The following is a 21,989-nucleotide window of genomic DNA, read 5'->3' as shown; positions in this document are numbered from 1 at the left end:
GACGGACACCCCCAGTGTAAGCCGGCAACCGGATACCTACCATAACGGCCCCCACGATTTGGAGACCTAATCTGCTGGACGAATGACCGTGGCCGGCCAGCAAAATAGAAATCAGCTTCGCCGGGTCTTTCCCGTTTACTATTACCTATTTATATTTCCTTATTTTATTATAATTTGTAAAGAAAGAAACTATGAAAAAAATAAGATTCTCCTTTTCCTCGTTAACTAAACACCCTCGGTCAACTAGCCGAAGACGTGTTTAGAATCGTCACCGTAGCCAGGCCAGTCGTCAATGCCAATGCTCCGCTTCTCCTCTCCCTTGAAGACATGCTTGCTATCATCACCGTAGCCCGGCCAGTCCTCGATACCAATGTACCTCTTGCCCATTTGCTGCTTCTGCCCCCAGCGCCTCCTTCCGGCCCCATGACAGTTCCCCTTGCCGGAGCCGCCCGCTGACTGGAGCGCGCGTCCCACACAGGCCTTTGTACCGATAGGCAGGCGGCCCGAGGCGTACCACTGAAACTTCACGTCTTTGGGGGTTCGCTCGAACTTCCACTCGTTCAGGGCACCGCAGCCGGAAAGCTGGCTCTTCAGCCCCTCGCCGTTGGCGCCGAGCTTGGCGTCGGGCAGGTTCTTGCCGCGGATCTCGAGGGCGTCCCACAGGAACTTGTACGCCACGTCGCAGCTGACCTCATTGATCTGCTTGCTCAGGGGCTCGAGCTTGTAGGACCAGCCGTCGGCCGCCGTCAGCGTCGCGCCGAACTTGTAGTTGTGCGGGTTGTTGACCGCGTCATTGCCGTCGCAGCCGTCGATGACGACGTGCTGGAACCTTCCCTGGCAATCGGGCGCGTCGCCGGGCCCCTTGGCGTCGTCTCCCGACTTCCAGACCGAGAGCTCCAGCTCGTTGACCGAGCCCTTGTTGTAGCGCACCTTCTTCTCCCGCTGTGCGCAGAAGGCCTTCGCGTTGTCGACGGCGACGTCGCGCGACATGACCCACGTATCCCCGCTGACCCCGTGGCACTTGTTTTCGTCTTTAGTAGGAGCAGAATCCAGGGGAGTCTGGATGGACTTAATCCATTTCTTGCGGTCCTCTAGGTACGACTTTGGGTAATTCGTGGAAGGTATCTTCTTGCCGACTTCAAAGCCGTCCTGCGGTTCCACCGTCGAGGCGGCCGCGCATCCACTGCCGACTGAAGCCGACGTGGCGTTGGCCATGGTGGAGGGAGAGAAGTTCAAGAAGCTAGCGGGCTTCTCACCCTGGTCACTGAATACTATGACGGGGTCCGTTGCTCTGGTTCGAGGCTGGCTACCCCTAGGTATTTCGACTTCATCTTCTACTATGACGGGCAGAAAAGGGTAGCCCCCAATCTTGCTTTGGACGTAATTTGCCAGAGAAAAATATACCAGGTTGTCGTCGTTTCTCTGGACAAAGTAGCCTGTCTGCTTATAGGCCGGCCCTTTGGGCAAGAACCTCGCTAGTATCTTGGCCATTTTGGGTTCGTAGGCGTCTAGCCACGGTGACGGGCCTGGCGGTTTGAGTTCGGGGTCCCAGTACTTGATCTTGAGGTCACGAATCTGCGGATTCGGCGATGAATTCACAGAGTCAGCTGCAAGGTCTATATGTAGTAACTCGTGAAGAAAAACATTCGCTGGTAGTTCAAGGGGGTCAGTAAAAGTCGACATGTTTCGTATACTAGTCATTGGATAGTTGAAGGTAGGCTTCCCACTTACCCCGACTATAGTAGTAGCTTATGTCAAATTTGGACTTGGGATTACTATAACCTGATCCGTAGGCAATGGCGTTTCCGAGGTTTCGGAGCCCATAGAAGCTGGGACAGACGCTGATATCGGGCCATTTCCTGTTTGCAGCTACGTCCGGATTCCGAGAGTAGGCGACAAGATCGGCCTTGTTCTCATCCTCGGTCGTCTTTGGGCAGTTGTAAGAGCATCTCTGCAGCGGGTCGTCGCAGCGGACCTGTAAATTTACAGACATACGTGTTAGATAGACTTTGACCACAGCTGGCTTGGAGGGGCAGATGTTTGCGTACTCGGATCCAATTGGCAAATGGTCTTGTTGCGAGGCCGGGAGAGACGGTAGCCACGTTGGCTAGAACCGCCTGTATCTGGGCTTGTTGGTCTTTGTTCAAGGCTAAGGGAAGGCAACGTAAGTATAGTCCTCTTGGTAAAACCAACAGACACCAAGCAGGGTATAGAACTCACCGGATGGCCCTAGATACTCCAATGCCGCAGCACTATCCCAATTAATGTTAGATGCCACCCCCTCGATGTTGACCAGCTTGTTAGCATCGGCGTATGCCTCGTTGATCCAACCCCTGATGCTTCTGTCGATTTCGTCGCACTTGCTATGCTCGCATATATGTCAGAGGATTCATAGATGCCGTACGCAAAAGTAGATCTCCACTATATACGTGCAATATAGTGGCTAATACACCCAATGCGACTATAGGACAGACTCTGAGAACGTACTCATAACCGTAGAGACTGGTGCCGAACCAGTTCGTAACATTCGCTGGATCACGTGGTGGATAGGCGTCTTTCATCTGTTGCTCGGTGATTCCTGCGTCTTTGGCTTCCTGGAATGCATCGCCATTCGCCGAGACCAGCAGCAGGGCGGCAGTTATGAAGGAATAAGCAGGACGCATATTGTTAAAAGGAGGGATAAATGTGCAAGTCAATTGCGCATCTGGTTTTGATGATGGTTCTACTTCTACTGTTACATGTCGAGGGCATACGGTAAGAGGTCTTATATACCTGTTCAGATGGTGCCAGTTCTTTTTCTGTAATATGTCCAACATCAAAACCGGGCGGGATCTCTCTGGATACCCGGCGAATGACTACATTGCGCCACATGGGAGGCTTTTCTATTTGTTATGGTTGTTGGTCAGACTGCTATGCAAAGGTCGATCCTGAAACATTCTTCAGGTACATCGTGGTGAAGAAATAGATCGCGACGAAGAGTAAACGAAATGAGAAGGATGGCATCTTTAGAGGCTGAGTCCAACATAATTGATATAACATACTTTAGGGGCCTGTTAGGTTGACAATTTGACATCATTTGGGGGCGGGCGCTTACGAGTTGAGCTTGGAACTACGAATCAATTCCTTTCATTTCAAACCAACACCAACTGCTGCCCCGCCCCCGGAATCCCCAACGCAACACCTTTCATCATTTTACCGCCCAGACACGTACCACCAAACTCCTCATGCTCTACGGAACGCTGCTCGCTGTTCTGATGTCTGCTTTCGTCTTCAAAATCTTTCAAACGATGTCTGGCTCGGGAGCCCAGGCATCGAACAGTCAAGACGGCGGGGACGACAACCACGATGACGGGGTCGTATGTATGTTGCCCGCGCCTGGTTCCGAATACAACCAAACGTTGCCTGGCACTCCCAGCGCCCGACCACGCACTCGATTCGGTTGGGGTTGCGAAACCTGGGCCTATCCCTCGGTCGGTGGCATTGTCTATGGGTCCTTCACCGCGGTGCAGCTCAAGCAGCTGGGGCTCAGCAACATGGAAGAGGCCGACCGGTCCGACGACCCCGACGAAGAAGACCGTCTGAGCGCCGCTATGCTGCGGCAGGGGGCGCACTGGTGGCCCCGCTGGGGCCTCTACCTGCGCCACAGCAAGAAGTTAAGACACGTCGACTACGACTTCCATTTCCCCTCCCGAATTTACGTCGCCTATCCCGCTTCGGGAACGGGCGTCTGGGTGCTCAACTGTTCCCCGGACAAGGAATGGGACAGCGAGGATGACGTTATCAAGCCGTCGCTGCCTCGCGTTCCTGAGGGCTTGGTGGGCCGGAGGAGCCTGGCGTTGACGCCGGAAGAGGGATGCGAGGCCCTCAAGCACTTTGGCGCGACGTGAGTCTCTACCTACTCTTCTAGAGACTGCAGAACAAGACTAACTAGTTAACTGTAGTTTCTACGAGAGCGTGGAAGAATGCGAAGTCCTCCCCAAGACTTTGGATGAGGGGGTGCAGAGGGGGAAGAACTATGAAGCACTGCTGAAGAGAATGGAGGATCCACAGTATGTCGACGCCTGGTCGCTATCTGGAAGTGCCGAATGGCCAGTTAAGAAATCCTGATCTTTGGTAACCTTATGAAGACCGGTGGGAAGTTCATGTTCTACTTCGTCCGTCGGTCAAGAATGGGCGCCTTATCGCATGGAAAGCTTTTCGTAGCACATCCAATCACCTTTCTTGGTCCTTTCTCATTTGGTTCGATGCCTAGCTGTCAACCCAACGCCGAATCGCATTGGCATTGATTTATATTTCCATTTCTGACTGCCGGGATCTATCAAAGAAGTGGGATATATTCAGCCTTCCTGATTAGCCAAAGCTAATGTTTAGAGTAGTTTTACACATCTCTTCCAGCCCCGGGTCCATACCCACCTCTCGGGCCAGGAGGTCGTACACAACCAGGATGCGCCAGACTCCTTTGAGGTACTCCGTCAGGCCCTCCATGTCGGCCAGGACGTCCTTGGCATAGCTCCGGTCCCAGTCCTCCTCGCCACGGGGGTAGAAGTAGTCCCAGTGCACCAAGTTGTGCGCGTCGCCATCGTACTCGCCAGCCACCGAGCCCAGCATCCGCTCGTAGCTCTTCAGTCCCATGTAGTTCCTGCGCCCCTTGATCTCCTCGCCGCCGGCTTCCGTCCTGGCGACGTCCGCGACCTCGGACCCTTGCTCCTGCAGCACCACGAGCAGGTTGAGGTACAGGTAAACCCGCATCGCCTCCTCGGCGGCGCGGTTGACGGCGTGGCGGTGCCCGCGACGCGTGTCCATGAACGAGGCTAGGTCGACCTCAGGCTTGTTCGCGACGAGGAGCAGCGACTCCAGGACGTGCGCCTTCAGCGCGGCGCGGTCCGGCGCCGCGCAGAGGGCCGGCGGCGTGCCGGCCGCCTCCATCATCATGAGCTTGACGGCGTCGGCGTGGCCAGTGCGGCTGCCGTGCGCGCACTCGGTCCACTGCGCGAGCGGGCGGAGATCCACGCCGGCCATGGCCGCGAGGCGGCTCGGCATGTCGGGGCACGGCTGCCAGTAGCGCTCGTGCATCTCGACGGGGTAGACGGTCCGCGTCTCGGTCTTGCCGCCCGAGGACGGGGGAGCGGTGCTGACCGACTTGGTCCAGCGCTGGGCCCGCTCGCGGAGCTCGGCTTCGGGCTTCTGCTTGGCCCGCTCGGTCGCGGCGAACTCCTGCACGCGCCGGGCGAGGGCTTTGCTGAAGAAGTCGATCTCCTTGGTGTCGCTGCCCTTTTCGACGGGGAAGATGTCCTTGCGCTGCGGCTCATGGGTGTACGAGATATTGTACTTGTATTGGGAAGCCAGGGTGTTCCATGGCAGGGCGTGGGCTTGGTGTGCCATTGTGGTCTCTTTAGTGTGGGCTGCTGCTTGTTCTGGTGGTTTGTCTCCGCTTCGGAAGGTGAAAAGCTTTGCTAGAATCAAAATTTGAATATTGAGGGAGAAACAGAGAAGGAAAGTAATATTCGATGATCCGGCGAGAGCTATGAAGAAGACACTTATGTTGATGAACCGAACACGACATCTCCTCCTCCATGAGTCCCTCGCCGGGCCGCATAACTCTGGGGCTGTGGGCCGGACCCTGAAACCCACGTCCAAGCTGTACAGCAGGGATCTTGACTCGAGGCACGAGGAATACCACGTCGTCCGAGTTCCACCAGCCACCTCCGCCTCAATTGCCTAGCTACGCGCCACCCCCTTTCTTCTATTCGAGTAAGGGGCCCCTGGATGATTGTGTGAGTCACCATCACTTTTGCTTTGCACATCATATGAATAGGCATAGCCTATAAGTCATCATTGCGATGTGCGTAATTGCCTAGCATGAGTCACTAGGTCCGATTGACCTGTTGAAATCGAACCAGGGCAGGCTGACGTCCATACGTGCGTGCATTGCCACGAAGTGGTCTGGCTTTCGGCCAAGAAAACATGGAAAGCCAAAGTGATCTTCGCTGTTTAGGCCGGGTACATTGAAACTGATTTGGAGAATGGAGACGACTTGATATATCCTAATCACTATCCGAGCGCGCTTTGAGCTCGCAACTAGCCGAGACATCAGAGTACCCAGAGTCTACAGGAGACTCTAGCATCTCTTCCTCCAAAGACGCCGTCACCCTCTCGGTCATGCTGTCAATCGTAATCTTCTGCGACTCTCCCACCCTCTTGAATGCAGTCAAATACCTACCCAACGCCATGGTGGGGAAGTAGTGACGGTACATGGTGTAGCCGATGTAAAAGAAGTTAGGGAACCCCGTACCGGTGTACTGCCTCTCCGCCCAGGTCGCCATGCTCTGCGTCGACCCGCGATCGGCGCCGCCACTGTACACCTGCGTCTCAACGAGGTGCCGGATCCCCGCCTCGATGGCAGGGCTGGTCTTGCCCTTGCACGCGGCCAGCAACCCCAGGAGCGCCCAAGCCGTCTGCGACGGCGTCGACGGCGCCCCCGCCCCGCGCGCTCCGGATCGCGGTACGAGCGCAAGTCCTCGCCCCAACCGCCGTCGTCGGGGTTTTTGGGCCGCCTCCAGCCAGCCCGCAGCAGCACGCACAGTATCCTCGACCTCGTCGTCGCCCTCGGCGAAGTAGGCCAGCCCGCACAGCGCGTTGCTGGTGCCGTACACGTAGTTGGCGCCCCAGCGGCCGTACCAGCTGCCGTCGCGCTCCTGCTGGCGCAGCAGGTACGCGACCCCGCGGGGGCAGGCGCGGCCGATGCGGTCGAGGGTGCGCGCGTCGAGGAAGGCGCCGCGCGCGGCGTGGCGCTGCATCAGGCCGAAGGCCTCGAGGATGCGGCCCGTGACGTCGGCGCTCGACGGGTCGCACAGCGCGTCCATGTCGGAGAAGGGGATGCGGTTCAGCCACAGCCGGTCGTTGTCGAGGTCGAAGGCCGCCCAGCCGCCGTCGCGGTTCTGCATGCCGCAGATCCACGCCGCCGCGCTCGCCACCGTCGCCGAGTCCAGCGCCGCCGCCGCGTCTTGACTCACGAGCGCCAGGATCGCCGCCGCCGTGTCGTCGACGTCCGGGTACCACGTGTTGCTGTACTCGAAGCTGAAGCCGCCGGCCTCGAGCGCGGGGTTGTAGATGCGCCAGTCGCCCTCGGGGCCGAGCAGCTGGTGGCTCTTGATCCAGCGCACCGTCTGGCGCAGTCGCTCGTCCTGGCTCCACGATTCCGCCTCCCCCTTCTTTCTCCGGTTTTCTTGGCGACCTCCGCAGTTGCTGCTTTCTTCCACGCCGCCGCCGACCACGGGCCCGTCGCACAGGCTGCGCGTCATCAAAACGGTGTCCCACACGGGCGAGACGCACGACTGCAGGCGTTTGCCCCCTCGTCCTGCCACGTGAATCGCTCGATGGCGGCGATGGCCGACTGGATCCGGACGTCTTCCAGCTTGTAGCCTTCCAGGAGCAGCGCCTGGACTCCGGCGTGCATCGGCGGTATTATGCCGGCCCAGTCCCCCTGCTTCTCCTGGCGGTCCAGTATCCACTCCACGCATTTCCGGCGCGCGTACCGACGCACCGGCCAGAAGGGCTTCAGCCCGCCGAGCCAGTACAGGGCCGTGTCGATCGAGCCGAACATCAAGGACCACAGGTCGCTCTCCCACGGCCGCGCCAGGCTCGGGCCGTACGGGACGTTCTTGTTCCCGGGGTGCAGCCAGAGCTCGTCGAGATACTTGCTGTGCGGGTCGGGCTGGTCGCCGCCTTCGGGCAGGGGGTAGATCTTCTGGTGGTGGCGGATGATGAGCAGCGGGATCAGGGTGGAGCGCGCCCAGGACGAGAGCCGGTACACGTTGATCGGGGCGAAGGAGGGGCACAGGATGAACTCGGCCGGCAGCTGGGGCACGGCGTCCCAGGGAAACAGGCCGAACTGGGCGAAGAAGATGCGCGTGAAGATGCGCACGGCGGCGACGCCACCGCAACGCCGTATGAAGGCTCGCCCTCGCCGCATGGCTTCGTGATGTTGGGGTACGCCGAGTATCTTGAGGGCCAGGTAGGCCTCAGCGCTAGTGGATACATCACCAGGGTAGTCCGGGGCAATGCTCCAAGACCCATCCTGCTGCTGTTGTGATAGTAGATAATATTGATACGCCTCGGCGTCAGGAATCGGGCTCGACCCCAGAGACTGGTAGAAGAAAACCTGCTCGGCGGTGATGGTGGCATTAGACAGCAGTTCCCCGTTCCAATGCCCGTCGGGCCTCCTGGTCTCCCAGGCATGTTCGACCGCGAGCCTGTGCGCCTTCTCAGCAAGCCCGTAGAGGTCAACCGCCCCTCTAATAAGAGACGAGACTACCTTGACCTCCGACTCCATTGGATCTCTACCGTCGAGGGACATCTTGGAGGAAGATGGAGCGGTGAGGACATGATATGCCTATGTAACGGACCTAGCACTCTTTTGTCGATTTGTATTGGGTCTGTTGGCCAGTCCCAGAATCTTTTGGGAGTTGTGCTCCGTAGGAGAGGGACTCTGCAGAGGGATTCTACACTCAAACTTTAGGTTCGGGATCTATGAGCTCGTCTAGCCCGACACACGGTCTGTTGGATCCCATCTCGCAAGATAGACTGCACCGTTTTATTGCACACACTTTACTGATTACTTCTTGAAATAAGTATGTTAGAGCCTACTGATTTGTACCGGCGGACATTGACACTCAAGGTTGGCTATCAGTAAGCAGCCTACGGATCTCCGGGACGGCAAAATGGTCTCCGATGTGGGATGGTGCCAAGCTTGTTGTGGCATGTGGATGAGTGAGCCCAAGTAGGCGTAGCATGTCGTAATGTAAGTACATGAGGCTATCCTCCAGGGGGGATTAAGGTTGAAGGGGCTTGCAAGGCTTTATTTGTGTCAAGCAACTTTAGCCGTGTTGGCCAATTGCATACAGTCCCAGCGGACAGAGCGATCTTCCATCTGAGCGTTGAACCCTGTTTATGCTATCGCACCCTCGTGGATGTCTCATCAGATCCCCCAGGGGTCTCATCCGGCTCCCGCTTTGATCGGATTTTCAACGACCAATGAGGTGGGTTCGGCGAAATGCCGCTCGGCAGCAACGCATGGGTGCACGAAAATGTCTCAATACATATTGCCCCAGTGGTAACACTAGTCCTGAATGATAATATCAACGACAGAGCACGCGGCCTTTCATCCAACACTCCACAACGGGTTCGATTCCGCCGGCAATGGTACCAATCGACAGCCGACACGTGTGAGACTAGGCCGGAAGTCGGGATCCATTGAGTCGTTTGGACGTCGAAGCACTGATGAGTACCACTATTTGGAACGGGGATCAAATTGCATCCATGTGGGGGTTCAAGTATACTCTTTCATGCTCACCCTTCGGACTTTGGCCGAGAGTGTGCTCGAAAGCTTGCCATTGGGTCGGGCCTTTGACCGACAGTCATTTGTGAGTGGGCCAACTGAGAACCCGGGTCCTCATAGATCATATTGACTCTATACGCGGACCTGCAAAGCTAGTGATACTCCCTAGGCTTCCTGTTACTTTCCATCTATCTATTGGGGCTTCCGTCCCTGGGACATTGTCCTTGGAGTTTCCCTCGCGGCTCTCGCGGTTTCCCAGCTTTTCCACCCCTCCTCCGCCGTCCTCTCCGCAGCCTCGTGGATTTCTTCTTTTCGTTGCTTGGACCTACTTATCATACCTGTTGGGACTGTAACTTTACTTTACTTGCTTTTCTGGTGTTTGGCCATCTAGTACTTGCCACATTAGAGCACTACTGATCAAGTATAGTCCGCTAATAGTTGCACACCGGACAGTGGCCAGTCTTCCACAATCGGGCGCACGCGGTCCGCTTGGTCTATGTCGATCTGAACGGGTATACTTTAGATCCTGTGGTCGTAAGGCTGCATTTGGTTCTTGTAGTAGGCTTCCACGTGCGAGCCTCGAACTGTTCTTCAGTATACTGCGATTTACTGTAGTTTCTGCTACTCAGGGAATGTTACTGCGGCGTCAAAAAAGCAATAAATAGATCTGACTACCGAAATCGTAATTGAGAACATGCTGTCGCACATCCCGGGTTTAACCCCCTTCCTGATGCGGTATTACGCATTCTTATTGTATTTAAATGATCACTGTCCCCAACTTTCGATTGAAAGTTCGAGATGAAACCTTCCGCCTCGTTTATTCTATACGCAAACATGAATAGTCAAGAAAGGTCACTAAATTCTTACGCTATGGGAGCCAACCATTTTTGCGAGCATGTAAATTTCGCTTATACTTAAATAAGTATCACTTTGCTTCTCTTGGCATTTGGCCTATTGCTAGACATGTTCTCGAAAATACCTATACGCTGGTAGGTAACCCATGGCAACACTTCTGGACAAGCCTTAGGAGTTTGCTTGGAACTTATCCATGGCCACTTGTGCATTAAATGAGACGTGTGGTGTTCCCTCATGACCGCTGGTGCACCCACCTTTTGCTCAGGGGCTGTTGACTTGTATTTGAGCAGGATGAGGCCTTTATCGTTGTCGAGATACATGAAAGCCACATTGATTATCCTGTTAGCAACTTCAGGATGAAAGCTTGCTATGTGACTCAATGGAATGGCCTCCACATCGTCTATATGAGTTCGCAGTTCCATCGGGAGACCAAATTCTGGTTCAAATATACCATAGCTTGCACTGGATACATGTAGGATAGCGCCTACCTCTTCGACTGGTGCGCTCAGATAGATAAATATTGGCGAAGCTCCGTGAATGACTGGTGGATTGTCGAGAATGGCTGTGGGCTGTCGTGGGAGGAACTTCACGGCGCCAGATACCGACGCCCAAGACCATGAAGGGAAGCTGCAATCATGATCATCGTACGAAATCCGAAACCCGCTGCGCCTCGGCTCAATGTGCTTCCACATCAACTGGGGCAATAGTTGGTCCTTCCAGATACCGGATAGGTATTCAACGTTCACCTCAGTTCGGATCGATTGCGCTATGCCCTCTATGGCACGTAGCCTGTCGCTTATCACTGTCAGGCTTCGGGCGCTAAATTCAGTGACATGATCAGGCCACGCTGCGTACATAGCCTTGGGCCCGACGCTGTTAACCCCAATCTCGACCTGGGTACATAACACCTCTTCATGGATTGTGCACTGGCATTTCCAGGACATCCCTTCCCGACCGTAGAACAAAGTCCTCGGAGAGAGTGTCTTCTCCTGGAATGCCCATCCTCTCCTTGCCAAAGGGCCGTCGTTACCCTTTGAGCCATGCGCATAAGCCCATGGGAGCTTAAGGACCAGGATGACGTTCATCGGGTTGGAAGTCCTCACCCGCATCATGGCTTGCCTCTTTATAAATGGGGGACGTTTCAAAAAGAATCCTGTGTGTGCTGAGTCCGAGCACGTAGCCGCTATGGTCAAGAATGCGGACCCGTAAACGGTTGCCATCTTGACTGATTCTTTTTCCCAGTCCCGACGGGCAGCGGGACATTGGCCCTGAATGATGCACAGCGAGTCCACCCATAAATATCGAATTCGAAGCTGGCGGGTGAGGGTGATGGCGTCCCGTACGGTGGCTGGCAGGCGCGAGAGTGGTATCGAGGTCATTGCCTCCATCATGGTGTCTACAGTCAAGTTGTAGAATGGGGCTGTTCCCCAACAGTAGCTTAGTGCGAGGTATTTCCCTTGCTTCCCACCAGGTTCGATGACTTTTGGTAGGCTGAAGCTGCTAGGTAGTCCGACATCTATGACTCTGGTGGGGAGTTCGACAGTTTGGTTAGGCGGGCACATGGAGCCGTGCCATTTCAAGCAGCCATGCAGCCATTCCTGTGCAAGCCCAAGGCACTCCTCACCATTGGAGTCTCGAGCGGGAAGCCGATACATAGGTAGTAGACTTTCCAATACATCTTCGTCTTGCAAAGTACCTTCGATGCTAAGGATCAGCTTGAAACTTAAACCAAGTTTGAAAATGGTCATTACTTTGTCTAAAAGTATGAGAGCTTGGGTGTACTTACCGGGTCCCTTATATATGTTTATTAATACTTCGAAGCAAGGATGAACCTCAAATGCCATACTGTAAGAGTGTGGCGAGACACCTATGCCTAGAGCGACCACCCGTACCCTCATATTGTCGTTGGTCCATGAGGTTTGAGTCAAATTTAGATACACTTGCAGTGCATAACGATCCCTTTCAGCCTTGGCCAGCTTGTCTTTTCGTTGAAGTAAAGCCTCACGAATGAGCGAGCACATGGAGCAAGCCCTTTCTACCTCGGAGGGGGAATTGGCAAACCCTATTGCATCGTTGCGAAAGTAGCAGCCCTGTTGTAACTTATGGAGGGTCAAACGTTGACAGGGATCACATTGGCGCTCGTCATCCATATCTAGGTAACTGTTCGGTTGTAAATAATATGCGACGGTCTGTTGCTGGAAATCGTGGGCGCCTAAAAGATCCGTAACATTTAAGTGCAGGTATATATTTCAAGCTACGAAAAATGGTGGCTTTCCCGGACGGGCGGGCTGTGCTTCTCATTGCATTTCCCCGCAGCGAAAAAGAAAAGAAAAGAAAAGAAGCAAAACAGAAAGTGGAGCGGAATTTGCATGGTGATTCGCTCCCCATCAGATACAGCGTAACGAGTAGGTTGCAGCAACACAGCCACGCAAAAAGCACATGCCCTTGGCTGTCTGTGATAGGCTCAATCGGTGGCTGCGCTTCGATCTCGGGAAAGACATAAGCCTTCGGGCCGTGCCCCCACGAGGACCAAAGGCAGTGCCCAGTCACGGGGGCCTCGTGACGTGACGCGCAAAAAGGTCCAAAGTGTGCTAGGCGGCTGCCTCCAAGACGTTGTTCGGGATATGAACTATGGCGGTACGAACTCAATGGGATCTTCATTCCGTGTCGTATGTCTTGGACATGATATGATACAACAGTATAAAAGCTGTTTAAGATAAGGCTGAAGCGGGTAGGGGATGAGATGATTCAATCGCTCTCAAGAGAAGTATTGTCAAGTCTTGTAGCATAACAGTGAGTCTGATACAATTTGAAGGACCACATTAGGTATGCCAATCTTTTCTTCTCCTCGCAGGTAGGCTTATCATATAACAGAGAGCTTAAAACACCATCGTACGTGTCGACAGCGGCAGCATTAGATTTCTGTTCGGTCCTGCCAATCCAGTCGCACGTTCTGTACCTTGATGCGCCATGGATTTGCTCCTTGCTCCTGCTCTTTCCCATGCACTTTAACAAGTTCAAGATCATAACGACCCTTTAGGTGTTGCCGAGTCAGCAAACAGGCCGTGAAAAACTCAAATAGAAGTAGTAATAGCTCAGAGTGGTGCATACGTACCCCCTGACGCCGAGCCATGATAGTCGGCTGGCCTTCAGCATCCCGCTTGTAGAAGATGCCGTGGGCATAAGCGACAACTTTACAGCTCTCGGGACAAGTCCCACTTCCCGAGACACCTGGGTGCGGCAGCTCGACTAGAAGGTTGCTGCGGTTGGAACGTCAAAAACCGTGGCGGGTTTGGTACGGAGATATGTATTCATAGGAGGGCTTACTGCACTATATGCTGTGTGGTATCAAAACGGTCATGAAGATGCTCGAGCCGCTTCGCCCACTCGGTGCTTGGCATGTCTTCTGCACCGCTCCCGAGTAGACTGGCGTCGTAGTTGATGGTGACTTGCGGGGTGTACACAGAATTGACCAACGTCATCGAGTCATGCTCATCATAGGCGATCATCTGGCGCGATAGGAGATTAGTAAATAGGCAAACTTCTTGCGAAGCAAGACGATACGAGGCGGATCGGTGTGGGAGGCTAACCATGCGGAGGATGGTGTCTCGGATGTTCTCCTTGTCTAGCAAATAGCTAGGGATGGTACATGGAGTGGCCATATTGGCGACGAGCTGTACCGTTGTTGGCTAGAGGGTTGACTCTGAGACGTTCAAACGACGTACGTCCATATCGATATTAAGTAAGGGGTGCACTTGGCAAGAATGCGGATGTGTTACGGACTTAAAGGGCTTGGTATCTCGAATCGTCGTGGCCACTAACAGTATGGGATCCCCTAAATCCGACCATCCGACCATACTTACGGCCGATCTGATAGGATCTTATCATTCCATACTAAGTCCGGTATTGTCATGCGCTATAATTCTCATGTGCACTGTTCACAATTCCATAATTCCTTGGTATTGACAATTCCCGGGTGTCACTTTAAACCCCGAGCAAGCAGCACACTCCAACTCTGTGGCGCTTCGCGAACCCCTCACCCCTGTTTCCCTCATAAGGCTCGCGCGAGCGGAATGCCGGGTTGGGAAAGAGGCGTCCGGGTGCAGTTTCCCCTGCGAGTGATGCCACCTTTTTATTGGTTCCTACCCCGGTCAAGCTTCCTCCAAACCGTTGCCTCTGCAGGATTTATCGGCTGATTATTCCCAGCGCTGGACGCCGATATTTCCCGATTCGGGTGACAGCGTACGCCACAGCAAACGTCGGCCCCGAGGACGACTACAAGGAGGTACTCCGTATTGATTTCCACAATCGAAACTGACGATAGTACTTGCCTTGGGTTACGTCGTGTAAATATACATGGAAAGGAACTGGTGGGGGGGATAATTATTGGTTTTCTGTACTTATGATGTAGCCTTGCGAACGATTGCACCAACGACTGCCGGTTTGTCGTCTCGTGTAATCCGGATTACCGTTTGGTTTCAGTCGACCCATTGAGTTGGATATTGGGAGCACTGCTGCTGTGTGACATGTAATAGTGACCTGTAGCATCGCCCACACCCACACCACCAGCCCAGTCCAGTCACTTTCGGAAAAGGTCAAAGTCGCTCCTTCCCAAGCCTTGTACTCACCAGCATGTTGTTTACGATTCGCCAAGACCACATTGCGTACTCGATAGACATCACTGTCTTCGGTCTTCAGACTTCCACAAAGGCGAGACTGTCGCAATTCACGAAGCATTTCAACTGGTTTACCCACCACGGCGGCTACGACGATACCTCTCCCCGTCGACTATCCATCGAGCTTACTGAGGGGCCAAGGTCAGGTTTCGAGCACCGACGACGTCAAAATGTCGTTCAACTACATTGTCATCGGCGGCGGCACCGCCGGTATGGTGGTCGCTTCACGTCTCAGCGAGGATCCTACTGTGACCGTCCTGGTCATCGAGGCCGGCGCCGATAAGAGCTCCGACCCGAGGGTCTTGACGCCGGGCCTGTTCTCCACGCAGTTTGGCGATCCCGAGTACGACTGGATGTTTCAGTCTACTCGCCAGGTAATGATTATCTAAATCATTTTCATCAAAAGCCCAGTTCTTTTGACCTGCCGCGCGTTGCTCATACTGACCTTCTCTTCGTTTTGTTGAACTAGCCGCACCTCAATAATCGCATCATTGCCCACCCGCGCGGGAAGCAGCTCGGAGGCTCATCGGCCATCAACATCATGGTCATGATGTACCCGGGGCGGGAGAACATCAATGCTTGGGGCGCTCTGGGAAACGAGGACTGGTCCTTCGACGCGCTGGCCCCCTACTTTCGGAAGATGGCCACCATCACACCCCCTGGTATCAACGCCAGGGACGTGACCGGCGTGGACAAGTGGCACGACCCTGCCCTGGACGGCAACGCGGGGCCTTTGCAGATCGGGTGGGGAACGGACTACCCGGAGTCTCTCAACGGCGCGTGGGTCAAGACGTTTGCGAATCTTGGCTTCGACATGACTGGGGGCGATCCGCGCAACGGCGAGGCGGTCGGCGGGTTCCAGAATATGGAATCCGTGTCGCCCACGACGAGATGCAGGAGCTACGCGGCCAACGCCTACTACGGCCCGGAGCAGCGCGCCCGTTCGAACTTGACCGTCATGACCAACACTAGAGTCCTGCGGATCGTGACTCAAGAGGCGCCCGACGGCCTAATAGCGACAGGCGTCGCCGCGCGGCTACCAACGGGCGAAGAGCAGATTTTCCACGCCATCGACGAGGTTATTCTGTCCGCGGGCGCAATCCAGTCGCCCCAAATCCTGGAACTGTCCGGGATCGGCGGTCGGGCTCTTCTCGAGCGCTATCAAATCCCGGTCAAGATAGACAATCCTGGCGTCGGGGAAAACTTGCAGGACCACCCCATCGTCGGCCAGTTGTTCGAGGTCAAGGAGGGAATTCGCTCTCTCGATCTGCTGAAGCAGCCGGAGTATGCGGAGATTGCTATGCAACAATTTGCTGAGGGAACCGGGATTCTTTCGCAATCGCCTTTGGCCTCTGCGTACACCCCTTTTGTTGATAAGGACGGCTTGATGTCTGAGATGCAAGTGAAAACACTTTTCGACGAGCATTTTCTACATCACCGTGATGGTAACTGTGACAGGGACAAAGCTGCGCAGGTCGAGAAAGAATTTGAAATTCTTCGAAAGTGTATGGAAAAGCCGGCTTCCAACCAGGTGCAATATCATCTTCTGCCTGCAAGCCTTCCGGTAAGTCAGCTCTCGTCGACCTCCGTCCATCCATCCTTTCTCCCGAAGGTGTCTCAGAAACGGCAATGCTAACGTCAGATAAACAACCAGGTCGCAGACCCCAACGGCATCGCCCCCGTCTTCCACCGCCCCCAAGTCGCCGTCATGGCCATCCTGAGCCACCCCCTGAGCCGGGGAAGCGTGCACGCGTCGTCGCCGCGCATCGACGACGCCCCGACGCTGGACCCGCGCTACCTGAGCCACCCGCTGGACGGCGAGATCCTCGCGCGCAGCGTGCAGTTCACGGAGCGCATCGTCGGCACGCCGCCGTTCGCCGCCGCCCTCACCGGCGCCCGCCACCCGGGCCCCCCCGCCGCCGACGCCTCGCTCGCCCGCGCCCGCGACGTCGTGCGCCAGGCCGCCTTCTCGTGCTACCACCCGGCCGGGACGTGCGCCATGCGCCCGCGCGCCGCCGGCGGCGTCGTCGACGCGCGGCTCCGCGTCCACGGCGCCCCCAATCTTCGCGTCATCGACGCGGGCGTCTTCCCGCTCATGCCCTCGGGCAACATCCAGGCTACGGTCTACGCCGTCGCCGAGCGGGCGGCGGATTTCATCAAGGAGACGGCCGCGGGGCGGCGCGGGGCCGGGTCGGCGGGGAGCACTGCCGGCAGCACTGATGGCAGTGTCGGTGGCAGTGTGGATGGGAGTCACGGAAGTAGTGGGAATGATAGTATTGCTGACCAAGTCGGTCACGGTAGCGCTTGAGTCTTGAATCGGGCTAGGTCTTATCCAGGGGTCTTGTTCCGGGATGGTTTGACTGAGATGACGCATGTGCGTAGTGTCACACGCGAACTAGGAACATTTGAAGTCGACAAAAAATTATCCTCTTTGCATGGCTGTCCGATGGGATATTGGTCAAAACGAGTTGATTCGAAACCTGGATATTAGATGGGCTGTCAAAGCGTTTACACTTACACTCGCGCGCACGTACGGAATGATAGATGCTTGCGTCGTTACAAAAGGGGCCGGCAACTTGTTGGGTTGGTATTGTACCACGTGACATGAGCGGCTCAGACCAACAACAACAGACATTATCCCCCAAAAGGACTCTCCCAGTGGAAAAACTAGCGCTTGTCGTGATCAATACTTGGTCAATGTCGGAAGCCCAGAAAGATATCTCCCAGTTTTTTTCGAGGCAGTTGGGATGTTATGTCCTGATTATGAGATGATTTGGCGGCGGAACATGCCTCGGAACGCGCGGAGGCCGCCATTTTAGGCTTCCCCTTTGGCCGCGCTCGGCCAGACTCGAACGCGAGGGCTAGCTGACGGTCAATCGGATGCTGAGGGAGAAATGCCATCCTCTTCACTTTACAAAGGCCTACTGCTACTCCATACACATTGAATTATACGTGTGTTAGTGTAACTGCTGTAAAGGTTTTATTCTGTTCTTTTGGTGGCTGCAGCAGCCATGGACGACACCGAAGTCGATGACAGGATGGGTGGTGGTGGTGGAGCCAACAGTCCGCCAGGCGTCCGGAGAGCCGTAAGTCGTTCAATCCAGTCCAAAGTCAAGCCCATCAATTGCCGGATCCTGCCCCCTTGGCTCCGACGGCCTTCCTCGGCCGCCGGTTTTTTTGTTTGCATCGAGATGGAGATGCCCATGACGTTCCATCCAAAGACTAACATTATGATTTCGTGCTGCATGCATAGTGTGACCAATGTCGGTTACGCAAGGTAAGTCTTTCACCCACAGCTCCTCTGCAGAGGCCGACCGAGGAAAGAAGTCCTGACTGAGCTTCATGGATGTAGATTCGTTGCGACAAAGAAACACCATGTTCTAATTGCCGGAGTGCCAAGCGCTCGTGCAGCTCTACGGGTTTGGGCCAGAAGCCCAAGGAGCCCCGGCAAAGGGTCCTGATCTCAAGCCAATAGTACGTCATTGCACGGCCTAGATAAAGAACGTGCCGTATTATGTCTAACACCCATACAGTGAAAAGAAGATAGACTTTATGGGCGATCGACTCGCCACGATTGAGGCTCTATTGAGAGATCTGTCTACCAACCCGCGACCTTCAAATCACAACTCCTTAGGATCATCACTCACTACCACACCCTCAGACCAGGACAGGAGCAAGAGGAGAAAGAGCAGTGAATCATCCTCCACCACAACGCCAGGCGGAGCATCAGATAACCTATCGCCGTCCAAGACCCCCCTACGATGACACGTCCACAGTCTTCGAGCCAGACGACTCCGAAACCTTCGAGGGGTCCACCTCGCTGGCGGCGCACGCGGCCTTCGCCTCCGACTTCGTGGCCTCGGCCTCCATCGCCGTGGCGCCCTTTTCCGGGTCGAACCCGCGCATGGAGGCGGCCCTGTCCTCGCTGAAGCAGATGGTGGAGCTGCAGAACTCACGGACGGGGCCGGGCAGCACGACCAGCTACTTCGACGGCACCACCAAGAGCAGCGGCAGCAGCAGCGGCAGCAGCCACGGCAAGCACCGCAGCGGCAAGGGCTACGTGCGCCTCAAGGACCTGCCCATGCCGCCCATGGAGCTCGTCATCTCGGAGCTGCGCGAGCTGCAGTCGGCGCCCGGGTCCATGATGCTGCTGGTGGTGACGTGCTTCACGGACCAGGAGGTCTTCGTGGAGCGGTGCCGGCGCCTGTACTTCCACACGGACCGCAGCGACATCCCCGAGGCCCTGTTCCTCAACGTCAACGCGGGCCTGATCTACCTGTTTTTCGAGAAGAGCATCCGCGCCCCCGCCGGCACCGCCGAGAAGGCCACGCTCGAGAAGTGCACCGCCATGTGCCAGCTCAACATGGAGACGGCCATCGCGCAGCTGCCGCTGCTGATGCCCGCGACGCTCGAGAACTGCGAGGCGCTGCTGATGTGCGCGTCGTTCGCCATCGACGTGTCGCGGCCGTCGCTGGCCTGGCTGCTGACGGAGCGCGCCGCCAACATGTGCCGCACGCTGGGCCTGCACCAGGAGCACACGCTGCGCGGCGACAGCGCCGAGACGCGCCGCAACAAGGCGCTGATCTTCTGGAGCGCCTACATGCTGGACAAGGGCCTCAGCCTGCGCCTCGGCCGCGCCAGCGTGCTGCAGGACTACGACATCGGCGTGCCGGCGGTGCTGGAGCGCACGGCGCTGCGCGACGACTACGGCGGCGTCGCGGGCAGCGGGCACTCGGCCGCCATTTTGAGCCTGTGGGTCAAGCACGCCGAGGTGCAGGGCCGCCTGTACCAACGGCTGTACTCGCCGGGGGCGCTGCGGCAGCCCGAGGCGGCGCGCGCCGCGCAGGTCGGGCTGCTGATGGCCGACGTGCAGTTCCTGCTGCGCGAGACGGGCAAGCTGTTCGACGAGGCCTCGGCCCGCGCGCGCGAGGGCGACCGCGACTCCCAGATGTTCGCCCTCATCCTCAAGAGCGACGAGGTCGGCTACTGGAGCAGCGCCGCCCTGGCGTACCGCGCCCTGCCGCCGAGCCGCGCGAGCGGCGGCGGCGAGGCGGGGGTGGGGCCGGCCCTGCGAGGGGCAAGAGCCGCACTTTCGCCGACGAGTGCACGAATGCGGCGCGGGCGGCGATGCGGAGTCACCAGGAATGCATGGACATGATGAGCGACACGAGCCTGAAGGTGATCTACATGCACTGGTGAGTCACTCACTCGGCCCTTTCTTTCGCGCTACTAAACGATCCGTTCTTCATGCTAATCCGTGTGATAAAAAACAGGACCATTCTCTACGCCCCCTTCATCCCCTTCATCGTCATCTTCTGCCAAGTGATCGAGAACTCCGGGTCCGATGCGTCGCAGTCGGACCTGCGGCACCTGGAGCGCTTCATCCAGTCGCTCGAGGCCGGGTGCGGCATCTCACCCGCCGTCGAGAAGCTGCACCGCCTGTCGTCGGTGCTCTACAACGTCGCCCTGCTCTACGCCGAGGCCAAGGCCCAGCAGGCCTGGGACCAGGACATGGTCCCCGTCGGCAACGAGTTCGACCTCTACCTCAGCCAGCTCGGCATCATGCCCATGGACGAGAGCGGCGGGGCCGGCGACCCGAACGGGGTGGGAGCAGGAGGAAATGCCGCTGGCGATCTGAATGGCGGTGCTGGCGGTGGTGATGATGATGTAATGAGGAATGTGCAACTGGGTGATTGGTTCTCGGGCAACAATCACATCTTGGGACTCGTGGAGGAAGACCTGTCGGGTTTCAATACGTCTATGTGGTAAGAACTGAGTCCATCGTGGTGTAATATGTATGTAGTTGGCTTTTGAGCTTAGGCGTGTACATGTGAATACGTAGGAGATTGACGTAGCGGAGTATTTGTTGTACGAGACGGATATATCCAGGGCAGGTGCCCGGATGGGTGCGAGACACAATGAACAAATGATGGCGTTAATTTGATTTATTTCAAGTTCTCTCTCCGATCTCTCCGAGAAGCCCTCGTCTTTTCTCTCCGACGGCTCCTGATATACAATATGTACAGATTGCTCCATCTTGCTTGTCTCCCTCCGGACTCTCCCCCCATCACCTCGGCCATGACACCCTGGTCGACTGCTTTCTCTTCTTTTTTCTTAGAATTTCCATTTCGGTTCTTAGGCCAGGGTAGCAACCTCGCCCTGGGCCTTGCCTGTACGCTCGCCCTCGAGCTCGCGCTCGGCCTGGCGGTAGTACTTGGCCGTGTCGACGCCGTGCTGGCTGTGGTTGACGAAGTTGAACCACGGGATGCCGTACATGAACAGGGCCGAGTAGCGGCTCTGGCGCGCAGCCACGCCCTGCATGTGCGGGGTGAGCCGGGACTCGCCGTACAGCGTCTCGCCCTTCTTGACCTTGTCCACCATCTCGCGCATATCCATGTCGACCTCGCGGGCGTTCTCGGACATGCCGTAGAAACGCACTATCGATAAGTGTCAGTTTTCTCTCTCTCTCTATCTCTCTCGTTCAAGTCGTTTCTTCTTCTTTTCCTAGGGGAACTTGTGGATGTGAAACGTACTTGTCGATCGCTGGTAGTAGTAGAGGAAGCCGCCGATGGCGCCGATGACACCGGTCAGGCGCATCGCTTGGGCGAAGCCACCTCGTCCGACTTGTGAGGGTGAGAACTTCTCCATGTAGTAGAGCATGCCGGGTCCGGCGGCGGCGGCCGTTAAGCCGTGGACGTAGTCGGAGGGTCTAGCATAGCCAACAACCCGCTTGAAGTGACTGCATTACCGTATCAGCACACCACTCAACATTTCCATACTCCAATTTGGGTTTCGCAGTTTCGGTTCATCGTTTTCGTCGTCGTCGCCATCGTCGTCGATTGGAGGGGTGTCAACTCACGGGTCATTGTCAATGAGCTAAAATATCCCAAGGTCAGCCAGTCTTCCTTCGACGTCAATTGGGTAGTACCGGGACGGGCCAAAACTCACAGGGTAGTCGGTCTTCAAGACCTTGCTTGGGACGTAGGTCTGTTGCTGAGGAGTCGACATGTCGGGCGGACTCAATTGAGCGGTCCAGTCCTGGAATACGTTGAGCTGCCAGAACCTCTTTCAATGCGCTTTCCAGTCAATGGATCGTGGTCGAAGCTGGAGCTCTCCAATTC

The 21,989-nt window shown here is 56.1% G+C and overlaps 9 protein-coding genes across 9 annotated transcripts; 3 read left to right on the top strand and 6 right to left on the bottom strand.

Moving 5' to 3' along the window:
- Nucleotides 1–243: 243 nt before the first annotated feature.
- PG998_012055 (uncharacterized protein) lies at nt 244–2,663 on the bottom strand (the record flags this gene model as incomplete). Its single annotated transcript, XM_066878871.1, has 5 exons — nt 244–1,649; nt 1,732–1,975; nt 2,049–2,149; nt 2,221–2,363; nt 2,488–2,663. The coding sequence occupies 5 exons, from the start codon at nt 2,661–2,663 to the stop codon at nt 244–246; spliced, it is 2,070 nt and encodes a 689-aa protein (XP_066725255.1).
- Nucleotides 2,664–3,224: 561 nt separating this feature from the next.
- Nucleotides 3,225–4,107, top strand: PG998_012054 (uncharacterized protein; the record flags this gene model as incomplete). Its single annotated transcript, XM_066878870.1, has 2 exons — nt 3,225–3,883; nt 3,942–4,107. 2 exons carry the CDS (start codon nt 3,225–3,227, stop codon nt 4,105–4,107), a joined length of 825 nt encoding a protein of 274 aa, XP_066725254.1.
- Nucleotides 4,108–4,350: 243 nt separating this feature from the next.
- Nucleotides 4,351–5,382, bottom strand: PG998_012053 (uncharacterized protein; the record flags this gene model as incomplete). The annotated part of the gene is made up of 1 exon (XM_066878869.1): nt 4,351–5,382. The coding sequence occupies one exon, from the start codon at nt 5,380–5,382 to the stop codon at nt 4,351–4,353; it is 1,032 nt and encodes a 343-aa protein (XP_066725253.1).
- Nucleotides 5,383–6,044: 662 nt separating this feature from the next.
- PG998_012052 (uncharacterized protein) lies at nt 6,045–8,356 on the bottom strand (the record flags this gene model as incomplete). The annotated part of the gene is made up of 2 exons (XM_066878868.1): nt 6,045–7,290; nt 7,365–8,356. The coding sequence occupies 2 exons, from the start codon at nt 8,354–8,356 to the stop codon at nt 6,045–6,047; spliced, it is 2,238 nt and encodes a 745-aa protein (XP_066725252.1).
- A 1,895-nt stretch (nt 8,357–10,251) lies between these two features.
- On the bottom strand, nt 10,252–12,090 carry PG998_012051 (heterokaryon incompatibility protein; the record flags this gene model as incomplete). The annotated part of the gene is made up of 3 exons (XM_066878867.1): nt 10,252–11,914; nt 11,979–11,985; nt 12,039–12,090. 3 exons carry the CDS (start codon nt 12,088–12,090, stop codon nt 10,252–10,254), a joined length of 1,722 nt encoding a protein of 573 aa, XP_066725251.1.
- A 1,425-nt stretch (nt 12,091–13,515) lies between these two features.
- PG998_012050 (SnoaL-like domain-containing protein) lies at nt 13,516–13,854 on the bottom strand (the record flags this gene model as incomplete). The annotated part of the gene is made up of 1 exon (XM_066878866.1): nt 13,516–13,854. The coding sequence occupies one exon, from the start codon at nt 13,852–13,854 to the stop codon at nt 13,516–13,518; it is 339 nt and encodes a 112-aa protein (XP_066725250.1).
- A 1,184-nt stretch (nt 13,855–15,038) lies between these two features.
- PG998_012049 (GMC oxidoreductase) lies at nt 15,039–17,176 on the top strand (the record flags this gene model as incomplete). The annotated part of the gene is made up of 3 exons (XM_066878865.1): nt 15,039–15,242; nt 15,338–16,432; nt 16,523–17,176. 3 exons carry the CDS (start codon nt 15,039–15,041, stop codon nt 17,174–17,176), a joined length of 1,953 nt encoding a protein of 650 aa, XP_066725249.1.
- Nucleotides 17,177–17,879: 703 nt separating this feature from the next.
- PG998_012048 (uncharacterized protein) lies at nt 17,880–20,631 on the top strand (the record flags this gene model as incomplete). Its single annotated transcript, XM_066878864.1, has 6 exons — nt 17,880–17,954; nt 18,221–18,342; nt 18,402–18,559; nt 18,645–19,924; nt 20,047–20,063; nt 20,142–20,631. Coding segments are annotated over 6 exons (2,142 nt in total), but the record flags the coding sequence as incomplete, so codon positions are not given.
- A 372-nt stretch (nt 20,632–21,003) lies between these two features.
- PG998_012047 (NADH-ubiquinone oxidoreductase 20.9 kDa subunit) lies at nt 21,004–21,876 on the bottom strand (the record flags this gene model as incomplete). Its single annotated transcript, XM_066878863.1, has 4 exons — nt 21,004–21,305; nt 21,402–21,607; nt 21,728–21,744; nt 21,817–21,876. 4 exons carry the CDS (start codon nt 21,874–21,876, stop codon nt 21,004–21,006), a joined length of 585 nt encoding a protein of 194 aa, XP_066725247.1.
- Nucleotides 21,877–21,989: the final 113 nt, after the last annotated feature.

This window comes from Apiospora kogelbergensis (genome assembly GCF_038363985.1).
Source record: "Apiospora kogelbergensis strain CBS 113332 chromosome Unknown utg000008l_segment0_segment0, whole genome shotgun sequence".
In the NCBI taxonomy this organism is placed as follows: domain Eukaryota; kingdom Fungi; phylum Ascomycota; class Sordariomycetes; order Amphisphaeriales; family Apiosporaceae; genus Apiospora; species Apiospora kogelbergensis.
Note: the sequence above shows the minus strand (reverse complement) of the source record. Positions and strands in the feature narration are given on the sequence as shown.